Source organism: Desmodus rotundus, chromosome 10 (assembly GCF_022682495.2).
Source record: "Desmodus rotundus isolate HL8 chromosome 10, HLdesRot8A.1, whole genome shotgun sequence".
Taxonomy (NCBI): Eukaryota; Metazoa; Chordata; class Mammalia; order Chiroptera; family Phyllostomidae; genus Desmodus; species Desmodus rotundus.
The window spans coordinates 58,546,106-58,559,356 of NC_071396.1; the positions used below are offsets into that span (position 1 = coordinate 58,546,106).

General features: G+C 44.7%; 1 protein-coding gene across 3 annotated transcripts in view; it reads left to right on the top strand.

Annotated features, from left to right (window-relative positions):
- MGLL (monoglyceride lipase) overlaps positions 1-13,251 on the top strand; it is a 189,489-nt gene that overhangs the window by 73,629 nt on the left and 102,609 nt on the right. For all 3 annotated transcript variants that reach the window (XM_024580373.3, XM_024580375.3, XM_024580372.3), the window contains exon 3: positions 8,808-8,914. In XM_024580373.3, the coding sequence (XP_024436141.1) occupies positions 8,808-8,914 (107 nt within the window). The remainder of the gene's footprint in view (positions 1-8,807; positions 8,915-13,251) is intronic.

Genomic DNA, 13,251 nt, shown 5'->3' on the forward strand with positions numbered 1-13,251 from the left:
TGCTGCTTTTTCCACTGGTTGTTATCTGTGTACTTTTTGGGCTCTGGTGTTCTAGGCTGGGAATCCTAGCTTAGGGTTTAGACCCCAATCTTCTTTGGGGGATCCAACAGGCTGCTTAATTATCCTGCCTGTGCTGCCACCCGTGAGCACCCAGCCAGCCCCCTCGACTCTCTACTGCACTCCTTACCAGACCAGTTGTGCCAAAGTTGGTTCTGTATGTCAAAGTTATATGCTTCTCTCTGGCTATTGCTCAGTTGTTTGTTCTGGGTGGTTTCTCCACAATTGAGTTGTAACTCCTGATTGGGAGGAGGTCAGTGTGACTTCCATTCACTCCTCTGCCATCTTCCTTTTCTCTCTTATTTGATCATTCTTATAACCAGTGTTTTAAACTCTGCATCTGGTAGATTGCTTGTCTCCATTTTGTTCAGTTCTTTTTCTGGAGTTTTGTTCTGTTCTTTCATTTGGGCCATGTTGCTTTGCCTCCCCCATTTTGGCTACCTTCCTGTTGGTTTCTATTTATTAAGTAGAGCTGCTATATCATCTGGTCTTAGTAGAGTGGCCTGTAGTAATAGGTGACCTATAGGACCTAGTGGCTCAGCCTCCCCAGTCACCAGAGCTGGGCACTCCAGAGGGACCCCCATGCAGGCTGTGTGTGTTCTCCGATTGTAGTTGAGCCTTGATGTCTGTTGGCATGTCAGTAGGAGGGATTGACCTCAGGCCAATCAGCTGCAAGGACTAGCCATGGGAAGAGTGGAGGAGCTGCTGTGAAGGGGCACACATAATGAAGCAGGACTTGCTTCACTAGGTTGCTGGTGCCTGCCAACTCCACCCATTTAGTATGTTATTGGTAGATATGGTTGGGTGGTGCGCTGGCATGGTCTGAAGCTGTCCACCAGATGTACTGGCTTAGGGGCCTCCCAGGAGATGTAGGCCAAGATCAGCTGCCACCTGATCCCTGCCGGGAACCACCTGGAGTGAACTACAGTGACCTATAGATGGCTGCTATTTGTGCTGGGCTTGGAGGTGGCTGGAAGACCTAAGCTGCAAACCAAGGCTGGCTACCACTAGTGTTGGGCTTGGGCCACTTAGCAAGATGTATGGGGCATGCTGAGGCCAGATGCTGCTTGTTTGGGGGTTGTGAATCTTTGAGATATTTTAGGAAAGTCTGAGGCATAAGCCAAGACAGGCTGTTTGTGGGGAAAAGACACTGGAAGCAGCTTAGAGGGGCCTGCAAGTTGGGTGGGAGCCAGATTTCAGGGAATCATCAGTGTGGGTAAATGGTGTCAGCCAGGTTGAAGGAGACTTAGATGTGATGCCTACCTACACTGTCAGTGGGAGAACTCAGCAAAAGAACAATGGCTTCTGCCAGCACTTCTGTCTGGGAGAAAGCTGCCCCTTCAGACCTCACCCCAATGCCAGACAATTCAGTTCCTCCTGTATGTTCCTGGTGCCTTTCAAGCTGCTGCCCCAGTGTTGGAGCCCAGAGGGAGTAAGGTTGAGTAAGTCTATGTACAGGTGTTTTAAGAGGAATACCTGGGACTCCAAAAGCCTTCATCTCACTCAGCCACAATCCCTGCTGGTTTTCAAAGCCTGAAATTATGGGGACTTCTTTCCCTGGCACTGGGGGAACTGGCATATAGTTGTAACCCTTCACTCCTCAGTGTGGACCTCCACAACTGAAATATCCCTCCCAATTTTAACCACCACACTTTGGCATTGGAATAACACATTTAGCATCTGAAGCCCTCCTGCCAATCTTGATGTGGCTTCTTCTGTATATCCTTAGATATAGGACTTCTGTTCAGCTAGATTTCAGGTGGTTCTAATTGATGGTTGATCTGTAGTTTAGTTGTGATTTTAAGGTGGTCATGGGAGTTGGTGAGTACCACATTTACCTACTCTGCCATCTTGTCAGGAAGCTTCAATGACTTTTAAGATCACAAAATCTGGCAGTAGGAGTTTGGTGGATGTGGATGATGAGGCGAGCTATGCACTGCCTGAGTGGAGTGCCTTAGAAATAATTGAGAGATAACTGCATATACAGTTTCCAGAGGAGGCAGATTCCCTTCCACCCTCTTCATTTGAGGACATTATGAAAATCAATAGCATGTGTGCTAGTTTCAAACAAGCTTAAAAAAAAGTCAGTGGGACTGTCTGCGCCATATACCCCCACTTTGCCACTGGAGCTGCTGCCTAAGGGCAGGAACATCCACTGTGTCCCTCTGACCATTTGTTTCTTCCAACAAATCCTGTTTTCCAAACTTTTCCTAGTAAAATTAGTAGAATGTTTCTTCAGTTGAACATCCAGTTCTCCCTCTAATGAAACTTGGCATTGCTCAAAAAAGGGCAGGCAGGAAGGAGACTAACATTCTCTACTCAGTGCCAGGCCATGCCAAGTGCTTGTTTAATTCTGACAGCCTTGTGAGGGAAGCATTGTGATCCTCACTCTACAGATGTGCAGGTAGAGGTGGGTGTAGGTGCCAACCAAGTCCAAAGTCCTGTGGGAAACATGTGAGGGCCCTTTCATGGAGGTGAACTCTTTTCCTCCCAACACTGGTCTCTGTTTTTTAAGGTACTGGCAAGGCTTCTAGACTGTTCCCTGCCTACCTTTTCAGGGATCCCAGCACCATGTGGGTCTATGAATGGCCCTCACCATTGAAGGGGTTAGCCAAACAGAGCAGATGACTGGGAAAGCAGAGGCCTCAACCTTGAGTGACAGAGCCCTTCAACAAATTTTTACATACATTCCATCATTTCATCCCAAAACCCCAGTGAGTTGGTGCCAGGTGGAGAAACTGAGCCCCGTGGAAATCCAGGAACCAGTTCATGGGAAGGCTGGAGCATAAACCCAGGCCTTCAGACTGCAAGTGGACCATCTATGTCATTACAGAAAAGGGTTTCAGAGTGGATAGTTGCAGTGTATTGTCTATTCAATGCCCTAAGCAATGCCCTGAGCATTCCATACACATCTCATTTACTCCATATTGCCCTCTGTGGTTGGTGTTGTTTGGATTATCCCCATCTTGCAGGTGAGCAAACTGAGATCCAGAAAGGTTCGTCATTTCAACAACGAGTAAGCAATGGAATAAAGGGAAAATTAATTTTTTGGAAGGGAAATTCCCCTTTGTCACACCTGGGCATGAGTAAGCAGGCCCTAACTTATAAACTCTGAGGAATTCTGCAACATATTCATCTCAAGGTCTGTGTATGCCTTATTGGGAGTTGCTCTGCTTCCCAGGGCTGGATGCCAGGCAGGCCATCTGCTCCTCAGCCCAGGCTTCCCTTTCTAATAGTCACTGCCTTCTCCCAGAACAACTGGCTCCTAACAGGCTGCAGCCATTAAAGGTGGTCCTGCCAAAAGATCTTTGCTAGCCTCTTCTGCAACCTAATTTCTACCACTGTGGGTATTGCTGGGTCTGCATAAATGCCCTGTTAATTTTCTGCTGCTATTGTTGATTGAGGTTGCAGAAGGCCAGGGGAGGAAGGGAAGGAAGGTCTGGCCATGCAGGTTCCCTGCTTCTCTGTCCACAGAGCCAGACATGCTTCAGAAAATCAGATTATCCCCATCTCCATGCTCCATACCACCCTCTGCTCCATACCACCCTCTGTATGAAGGAACTACCACCCCCTAGTTCCTTGCTGCCTCCAGGACACCCACGAACTCTGGCTGCCTCACCTCTCAGAGCTCATCTAAGGCACCTTCTCCTCCCAGAAGCCTTTTGTAAACCATGCCCTTCATTCTGTGCCTAGGATAAGTACACCTGTGTTATCCTGGATATGACCCTAAACCCCAACAGTTCTCATCCCTGCCCATAACTGTCCTTTTCTCAGCCTTCAGGTCTTAGCTTGAACACTTCAAGGCCTTCCCTATCTATTGTGTTCAGTCCCAGTAAGGTCCCCTGTGGTACCCTCTCTTGTGTTCATGTCACTTCTCACAATACACACTTATACATGTATTCTTTGTTCAGTATCTGTCTTTCCTGTGAAACTGTCAGCTATATGAGGATAGGGACAATGCTGTTTTTCCATTTCTGTGTCCCTGGGATCTGGCATATGATAAGCTTTGAGTCAGTATTTCTGGACAGTCTCAAAGGGCCATTGTCACTACCATCCTGTGACTGCAGGCTCAGAATGGCCAGGTGCCTTGCCCAGAGCCATGTGTGCTGATGCTGGGAATCAAACCAACCCTCCTGGCCTGTGCTCTCTGTTCATGGCCTCCTGGCATATGTGGTATTATTTATTCAACATCTAAGTTTCTTAGTGCTGTATATTTTCAGAGCATAAATGTAATCACGACTGTGAAACCCTAAGTGGTGGCCAGGATCCAGTGTGAATGTGGAAGTTCCATAGAAAGACTTGATGGGGCATTGCACTTTCTCCAAAGAGACAAGACATGAAGACACAGAGCTCAGAATGTAGCTAGATGTGTCCATGGCAACCAGGAGAGGAGCTCAGAGGGGCTGGGACTGGTCAGTTTTAGACACAGGCTGGGACCATAAGCAGATGGTGGCTCCACCTACAGCAGGTGTAAGGGGAGAAAGCCAGGGAGGTCTGACAAGGGGAGGGAAGCATCCTAGCAAGTGGATGGGCAAAGAAATGGAAAATACTGGTGCCAGCGTGCTTCCCAAGACCCCTACCCCAGGGCATAAGCTCCAACCTGAGAGACTACTGTGGGCAGAGGGATCCAAGACTAAGGGGTCATCCAGACAGTCAACAAATCTTTACTAAGCTATTATTATGCACTAACATTTTTCCCAGCTGAGAATATAGTTATAAATGAGACCAACAAGACTTCTGCCCTCACAGAACACAGTCTAGTTAGGGGAGGCAAAAGAAAGCATAGCACTAGATAAGTACATTTAGACAGTGATAAGTACTGAAGCGACCTAAGTGGTCAGAAGAGACCTGAGATTCAAATGATGATCAAAGCTAGCATGCATAGGTGGGGATGAGAGTGGTCATCCCCAGCAGAAACCCTTTCAGATGGGAAAGGGCTCGCCAACCTAGGCTGGAGCAGGCTTGGACAGGCTTTCATTAGTCAATGGTGCACACCCCTTTTCAACTCTGAATTCAGTGATGGCATGCTAATGGCTTGAAATCAGCCATGGTGAGAGCATTTACACCATGGAAATTGGCAAAGCTATAAATGAAGATCATTACCTTCCCAGGTCATCAAGAAGCCCAAGGTAGGGTGAGGAGGATATTATCACAAAAGCAGCAGGCTTTGGTCTGTGGCAGTGGACAAAGTCTTTGAGGGGTTCCAATCAGAGAGGTAACATGATTTGATTTTTACTTTGCCAAACAGATTCTACAAAAAAAGACTCACGTCCAAAGAACAGTAAGTGTGGGTAGGAGGAAGAAGATTGATTTATCAGAACTGGGGGCTAGGCAAGAACTGAATCCAGTAACTCAGGGGAATCCCCTCTCCCCTGCCCCTTGCAGCAGCAGCATAAGACCAGAATGAGGCCTGTTGTCACAATGTGTGTCTGTAGTGATGCCTAACATGGATCTAGAGGGGAAAGGTGCCTGAGCCTGCAGGTGCTGCTCTGCCTTTGCAGAGAAGGGTGACTGAAGCCTTGGCCACCTGCAATGGGATGGCCATGTCAGTCTACTTCATTTCCAAAGGGATGGCAGCAGCAAGCTACAGAAGCCTCTGCATCTCTACAGATGGAATCTATGGTTTATCCAGTATGTTCCTCAGGGAGATAAGTGGTTCCAAAGTGACTGTAAGTCTCCACACCAAAATGGCTTCATTCTTGCCACTGGCAAGTTCCATGTGGCATCTGAGCAGCATTGTCACCCAAGCTGCACATGGTGAATAAAGCAGGTGCCTCTCCACCTTAGCTGCACATGAGAACTGCTGGCAAGCTTTCCCACCCCAGGCCAATTAAACCCAGAGGTTCTTCTGGTGGTGGGGCCCAGCCTCAGCAATTTTGAAAGCTCTCTGGGTAATTTCAAGGCGTGGCCCAAGTTGAGAACCTCTGGAATAGAATTTCTGTAGAGTAAGAGGCCAAGTATTTTTCCACATGTTGCCTTGGGAGTGGACTCTATTGGCAGTCAATTCCAGGCATGATGACAGTGCCTTGTACCACTCCTTTGGACACTGAGTGAAACCCCTAAGTTCTCCACTGAGTTGGACCAAAATGCAGTGAGAAGCTAACTATCACATGAATGGCTTAATCACTCATCCTTCTGCATTAACTGTGGACTGATTTAATACAGCAGCTGCCACAATTCCCAAAGAATTTTGAAGGGCTGAGCCTCTCCTTCTGGAGGTCCAGTCCCTTTTGCAGATCAGAGATGATGGGTAGGTTCCAGCCATTCTCCTCAGTAGCTGAGAGGAGTCCCATTAGTGGACCCAAGAAGTGTCAGGTGGACAGGTATAATCAGGTGGCTAGGCATTACATGGAACAATAAAGAGGGTGTGAAATGTTTCTCTTGTATTTTTAGGTAAAGAGCAGGGAGGACAGATGTCAAAGGAAAATGAGGTTAATGCTGGTACTTTGTATTTTTCTTAAAGAATAAAGTATGTAGCATGGTAAAACGAACTAGTGCTAATCTGCCTCTACACAACCTGGCAGAGAGGAGTTATAGAAAAAAACACAGGCTTTTGAAAGAAGCGTTTATTCACTTAACACATATGCTCTGGTCCCTGCTCAGTGCCACAGGCTGGAGTATTGCTCTGGCGTTTTGCCCTCCTGGCCTCTTGAGCTGACTTCAAAGTGGAAGACAGAGTCAAGAATTAAGCAAGCAAATGGCAAATTGTGATGTGCAGTGAGGGTCCAGTGTAGGTCAGAAAGGCCCAAGAGAAGATCACTGCAGGTGGGATGGAGGAGAGGCCTTTCTGGGGTGACATCTTTCCTGAGACTCAGGCATGAGGAAGAGCTATGGGAGATCTGGCAAAGAGCACTCTAGGGACAGGGGGATGTCAAAGCCAAATGCCCTGAGGTGGGAATAAGTGGGTGCTGCTGAAGAAATGACTGGAAGCCCCTCATAGGACAGGGAGGTGAGCTGGGGAGGTTGCCAGAAGGAGTGACAAGGCAGGCAAGGGACAAGATGACTTGTATTCTGAGCCCACTGGTAGCCCATTGGAGACCTGAAAGCCAGGTGCTGACATGCTCTGATCTACCTTTAACCAACTTGCTTTGTGACTTGGGCAAGTAACTTCTCTGATTTTCACTCTCAGCTGTAAAGAAGATGAAGAATGACATGATTTTGAGGATTATAACTCTTGCATATGGAGTTAATAGAGGAACTGACACATAGTAAATGCTCAATAAAATGGCAGCTACTGTTCTCCTCCTTCCTCACCCCCACCTCATTAGCAGAAATTGAATGGGTGTGTATCACAGCAGTCACTCCTTGCTTGAAGGAACTCTAATGTCTCATGGGTCTTATGCTAAAAATATGAGTCTTGACAATCGTGTATTTAAGAATCTAAATCCCCTCTCATAACGCCACCACTGCTGGACTGACACCATCCAGTGTAGAAGCCAGGGTGAGCTATGTGCCATGGACGCTATTGTTTGTGTCCCAGAGCACTCATGCCTCATTGAAGGTTTTCCTGGGTGACTGAGACCCCAGCCAAACTCTGTTTGTAGCTCCTGAGGTTTCTTCTGCATGGATCTTAGGTGAAAATATAGCTGTTTATTTTAAAACCTCACAACCTTTGTCATTTATCCATTCATTCAAACAGCATTTGCAGAGTACCCTCTAAGAGCTCAAAACTATTCTAGTCACTAAAGAAAAATGAGAGAGAAGCCTGCATGTTCTCAAGAAGGTTGTAACCAGTGGTGGAGGTAGGTAGGAAGCAACCGTCACCCATCCTGTAACAGAGGGATTACAGACGCTCAGAGCAGAGAGTTAAGACAGCCTTCCGGAGGGTGTAAAATCTCTTTCAGAGGGGAACCTTGAGGATCAGTCTTGAAGCAAGGGGAGGAGTTTGCCAAATGGAGAGAGGGAGGATAATAAAAGTCACACCCATAAGGCAAATAGCCTGTGGAAGAATGAATGTGTAAGTACAGTTATTCTACACAAAAAATAGAATTGTATGTCAGTTAGGATTCTTCCATTGCAAGTGACAGAAAATCCAATGTCCTCAACAACAACAAAAAGCAGGATGAGGGAGAATCCTGGCTTCAGGTCCAGCTGAATTCAGAACTCTATTACATTTAGGACTTAGTGGCCCTCCTTTACATGGTTCTCCTCTGTTGGGTAAACTCATAGTTCAGTTTGGGCCAGGTGGCTGGGGCCATTCTAGGCCCACAGCCTCCAAGGCTAATAGAAAAATGAAAATACCTTCTCTTGACCATCTAGGCCAAAGCTCTGGGATCAGCTCTAGTCACATACCTATACCTGAACCAGTCACTATGGCCTGATCACAGAGTACCCTGATTGGCTTAGGGCTGGTCCACCTGGGAAGCTTGGCTAGGGAGGAAACCAGCACCAATGGAGGGCCTGCCACATGCCAACGTTCTGTCTGGCATGTTGATATAAATTAGCACCTGTGACCCCTCACCACCCCTTTCCAGAGGAAGAGACTGTTATTACTATTTTATAGGTAAAGAAATGAAGCTTCAGGGATGAGTACTGTGCCTGTGAACTCACAGTAGAGCCAAGACTCGGACTCCATTCTGTGGAACCCTGAAGCTCAGCATTCTAAGGGCAATCGCCTTTCACTTACTGATGCATTTAGTCTGTGATCTGGTCCTTGATTTGTTGCTGATGTCATGAAACTTCAGACTGCTCAAGCTGCAGCCTCAGTGATCTGCTACCTTCCTAACCTGGCTCCCCTCTCATACCTGCAGAGCCCTCATCTTTGTGTCCCATGGAGCCGGGGAGCACTGTGGCCGCTATGATGAGCTGGCTCAGATGCTAGTGGGTCTGGAGCTGCTGGTGTTCGCCCATGACCATGGTGAGTACCCCCAGGGCCACAGTGGGCAGGGCCCATGATTCTGGCCAGTGCCTGACAGTTTGGGGGTCTAAAAAGGTGTATAATACATCTTACCTTCACCCTTCTTTCTCAGTTATTCTCTTCCAATTCCTGCAGTGAAACTAGAAAAGATATTCTCCATGGGATGTTTCTAAGTTAAAAAATATGTAGTTATGTAAACAAAAAGTATGTCTGACCAGCAGTTTCTGTTGAGTTTGGAACCTCCACTGGAAAACCAAAGTGGGAATATGTTTATATAAGAACGTGCCCCAGGCCAAGTAATACTTTCTTACATTTATAGTGAGCTTTCTGTATAAAATGGGCCCTGGTTTTCTCCCAAGGGATTTCAGTTGGATGTGGTACAGTCAACAAAAGGGTAATTTAAACTCTATTTTAACCACAAGAGGTTTACAAAGAATTTCAAACCAGGAGAATAGTAAAAGTCTCAAAAGACCTCATTGGTCATGAGAAAACCCAAACACACATGCCTACACCCACACCTACATATCCATACACTTATACACATACATGTCCTTAGGCTGAGTCTTTGATTCTTTGTCACGTAACAAAATCCACAATAACCATAAAAATGTAATGTTCATTGACTAAGTCAGTATGTAGTTCCTTAATCATTTCTGTGACATTCTCCATGGCTGAGAAGGGTCCCAATATAGATCTTTCTTTGCCTAACAGTCTTTATTTATTTTTATTTTTATTTTTTTATTGTTATTCAATTACAGTTGTATGCCTTTTCTCCCCGTCCCTCCACCCCACCCCAGCTGAACCCACCTCCCTCCCCCCTCTCCACCCTCCCCCTTGGTTTTGTCCATGTGTCCTTTATAGTAGTTCCTGTAATCCCCTCTACCCACTGTCCCCGCCCCCACCCCCCCACCCCCGCCCTGGCTATTGTTAGATTGTTCTTAACTTCAATGTCTCTGGTTATATTTTGTTTGCTTTTTCCTTCTATTGCTTATGTTCCAGTTAAAGGTGAGATCATATGGTATTTGTCCCTCACTTCCTGGCTTATTTCACTTAGCATAATGCTCTCCAGTTTCATCCATGCTGTTGCAAAGGGTATAAGCTCCTTCTTTCTCTCTGCTGCGTAGAATTCCATTGTGTAAATATACCATAGTTTTTGGATCCAGTCGTTTGCTGATGGGCACTTAGGTTGCTTCCAGTACTTGGCTATTGTAAATTGTGCTGCTATGAACATTGGGGTGCACAGATTCTTTTGGATTGGTGTTTCAGTGTTCTTAGGGTATAATCCCAGCAGCGGAATTACTGGGTCAAAGGGCAGTTCCATTTTTAGTTTTCTGAGGAAATTCCATATTGTTTTCCACAGTGGCCTCACCAGTCTGCATTCCCACCAACAGTGCACTAGGGTTCCCTTTTCTCCACATCCTCTCCAACATTTGTTTGTGGATTTGTTTATGTTGGCCATTCTGACTGGTGTGAGATGATACCTCATTGTGGTTTTAATTTGCATCTCTCTGATGGCTAGTGATGCTGAGCATCTTTTCATATGTCCCTGGGCCCTCTGTATGTCTTCCTTGGAGAAGTGTCTGTTCAAGTCCTTTGCCCATTTTTTCATTGGGTTGTTTGTCTTCCTGGAGTGGAGTCGTGTGAGTTCTTTATATATTTTGGAGATCAGGCCCTTGTCTGAGGTATCATTGGCAAATATGTTTTCCCATACTGTTGGTTCTCTTTGTAATTTGGTGCTGTTTTCTTTAGCCATGCAGAAGCTTTTTATTTTGATGAGGTATTTGTTTATTCTTTCCTTTATGTCCCTTGCTTTAGGGGATGTGTCTGTGAGGATGTTGCTGCGTGGAATGTCTGAGATTTTGCTGCCAATGTTTGCCTCAAGGGCTTTTATGGTATTACGGCTTATATTTAAGTCTTTTATCCATCTTGAGTTTATTTTCGTGTATGGCGTAAGTTGGTGATCGAGTTTCATTTTTTTGCACGTAGCTGTCCAGATCTCCCAACACCATCTGTTGAAGAGACTGTTTTTGCTCCATTTTATGCTCCTGCCTCCTTTGTCAAATATTAATTGATCGTATAGATTTGAGTTTATTTCTGGGCTCTCTATTCTGTTCCATTGGTCTATGTGCCTGTTTTTATGCCAGTACCAGGCTGTTTTGATGACAGTGGCCTTGTAATACAGTTTGATATCAGGTATTGTGATCCCTCCTGCTTTGTTCTTCTTTCTCAAAATTGCTGCAGCTATTTGGGGTCATTTATGGTTCCATATGAATTTCTGCAATGTTTGTTCTATATCTGTGAAATATGTCATGGGTACTCTTAATAGGGATTGCATTGAATCTATAAATTGCTTTGGGTAGTATGGCCATTTTGATGATGTTAATTCTTCCAATCCATGAACATGGTACATGCTTCCATTTGTTTGTATCTTCCTTAATTTCTTTCTTCAGTGTTGTGTAGTTTTCTGAGTACAGGTCTTTTACCTCCTTGGTTAGGTTTATTCCTAGGTACTTTATTTTTCTTGTTGCTATATCGAATGGGATTTTTTTCCTGATTTCTGTTTCTGCAGTTTCATTGTTGGTGTACAGGAATGCCTTTGATTTCTGGGTATTGACTCTGTATCCAGCTATTTTGCCAAATTCATTTATTAGGTCGAGTAGTTTTTGAGTGGAGTCTATAGGGTTTTCCATGTACACTATCATGTCGTCTGCAAACAGTGACAGTTTCATTTCCTCCTTTCCAATTTGGATGCCTTTTATTGCTTTTTCTTGTCTGATTGCTGTGGCTAGGACTTCCAATACTATGTTGAATAGGAGTGGTGAGAGAGGGCATCCTTGTCTAGTTCCTGATCTTAGTGGGAAAGCTCTAAGTTTTTGTCCATTGAGTGTGATGTTGGCTGTAGGTCTCTCATATATGGCCTTAATTATGTTGAGGACTGCTCCCTCTATTCCCACTTTGCTGAGTGTTTTTATCACAAATGGATGCTGTATCTTATCGAACGCTTTTTTCCGCATCTATTGATATGATCATGTGATTTTTGTCTTTGCTGTTGTTGATGTGATGTATTATGTTTATTGATTTGCGAATATTGTACCATCCTTGCATCCCTGGGATGAATCCCACTTGGTCATGGTGGATGATCTTTTTAATATATTGCTGGATGCGGTTTGCTAATATTTTTTGAGAATTTTAGCGTCTATGTTCATCAGCGATATTGGCCTGAAGTTTTCTTTCTTCGTTGTGTCTTTATCTGGTTTTGGGATTAGGATGATGTTGGCTTCATAAAAAGAGTTTGGGAGTCTTCCATCAGTTTGGATTTTTTCAAATAGTCTGTGAAGGATAGGGGTTAGCTCTTCCTTAAATGCTTTGTAGAAATCTCCTGTGAAACCATCTGGTCCAGGGCTTTTGTGTGATGGGAGTTTCTTGATGACTGCTTCAATTTCCTTTGCTGATATTGGTCTGTTCAGGTTTTCTGCTTCTTCTTCAGTCAGTTTTGGAAGATTATATTTTTCTAGAAATGTGTCCATTTCATCTAGGTTTTCAAATTTCTTAGCATACAGGTCTTCATAGTAATTTCTTACGATCCTTTGTATTTCTGTGGTATCAGTTGTAATCTCTCCACTTTCATTTCTAATTCTGTTTATTTGGATCCTCTCTCTTTTCTTCTTGATAAGCCTACTTAAAGGCTTGTCGATTTTGTTTATCTTTTCAAAGAACCAGCTCCTGGATTCATTGATCCTTACAATTGTGCTTTTAGTCTCTATGTCATTTAGTTCTGCTCTGATCTTGGTTATTTCCTTCCTTCTGCTTGCTCTGGGCTGTCTTTGTTGTTGTTCCTCCAGTTCTTGTAGGCATAGGGTTAGGTTGTTTGTTTGAACTGTTTCTAACTTCTTAAGGTAGGCCTGTATTGCTATGAACTTCCCTCTCAGGACTGCCTTTGCTGTGTCCCATAGGTTTTGGGTTGTTGTGAGTTCGTTTTCATTTGTTTCCAGGAAGTTTTTGATTTCTTCCCTAATCTCCTTCTTGACCCATTCATTGTTTAATAGCATGCTATTCAGTCTCCATGTTTTTGAGTGTTTTGGGTTTTTACCCTTGGGGTTGGTTTCTAGTTTCAGACCCTTGTGGTCAGAGAAGATGCTTGATATGATTTCAATTTTCTTGAATTTGTTGATGCTTGCTTTGTGTCCTATCATGTGGTCTATCTTTGAAAAAGTTCCATGGACACTTGAAAAGAATGTGTATTTTGCTTCTTTGGGATGAAAAGCTCTGTATATATCAGTTAAGTCCATTTCCTCTAGGGTATTGTTAAGTGACACAATATCTTTGTTGATCTTTTG